Source organism: Choloepus didactylus, chromosome 27 (genome assembly GCF_015220235.1).
Source record: "Choloepus didactylus isolate mChoDid1 chromosome 27, mChoDid1.pri, whole genome shotgun sequence".
Lineage (NCBI taxonomy): Eukaryota > Metazoa > Chordata > Mammalia > Pilosa > Megalonychidae > Choloepus > Choloepus didactylus.
In genome coordinates this window covers 940,001-940,728 of record NC_051333.1, presented here as the reverse complement: position 1 = coordinate 940,728, position 728 = coordinate 940,001, and the positions used below count along the sequence as shown (strand labels likewise).

At 46.8% G+C, this 728-nt stretch overlaps 1 protein-coding gene across 1 annotated transcript in view; it reads left to right on the top strand.

The window, feature by feature from the left end:
• The first annotated feature begins 255 nt into the window (after positions 1-255).
• LOC119520955 (RNA-binding protein Nova-1) overlaps positions 256-728 on the top strand; it is a 2,097-nt gene continuing 1,624 nt past the window's right edge. Inside the window, exons 1-2 of the mRNA XM_037818842.1 lie at positions 256-607; positions 710-728. The exon at positions 710-728 is cut by the window's right edge and continues 1,624 nt beyond it. Coding sequence (XP_037674770.1) covers positions 328-607; positions 710-728 — 299 coding nt within the window. The 5' untranslated portion in view covers positions 256-327. The remainder of the gene's footprint in view (positions 608-709) is intronic.

The window sequence follows — 728 nt, the reverse complement described above, 5'->3', positions numbered from 1 at the left end:
CCACTCTCTCCCCCTTTCTCCTTTCTTCTCCTTCTTTCACCCTCCGTCTCTCACACCCCCTCCATTCCCCTGTCTCCTTTCTGACACTGCACTGCAGCTGCTCCTCAGCCCTGCCCCCTCCCCAGTGAGAACAAACCAGCAACATTGCTTTTTTCCAAAAGAGATTTCTATTGATCCGATTAAAAGAAATACCTTAAGAAACCCTAATCGCAAAAAAAAAAAAAAAAAAAAAAAGAGAAAAAAGAAAAAAAAAAAGAAAAAAAAAAAAAGAAAAAGCCAAAACAAAAGGGAGAACCTTCTCCCCTAGCAGCGACAGGAACTGCAAACATGATGGCGGCAGCTCCCATCCAGCAGAACGGGACCCACACTGGGGTTCCCATAGACTTGGACCCGCCGGACTCGCGGAAAAGGCCTCTGGAAGCCCCCCCTGAAGCCGGCAGCACCAAGAGGACCAATACGGGCGAAGACGGCCAGTATTTTCTAAAGGTTCTCATACCTAGTTATGCGGCTGGATCTATAATTGGGAAGGGAGGACAGACAATTGTTCAGTTGCAAAAAGAAACTGGAGCCACCATCAAGCTGTCTAAGTCCAAAGATTTTTACCCAGGTGCTGACAGCTGCAGAAGAAATTGTACATGGTCCTGTACAGAAGGTATTTCTCCACTGTGCCATCTGCAGAGTGAAACTGACTAGGAGTACTACATAGACTGTACTACTGAGCGAGTGTG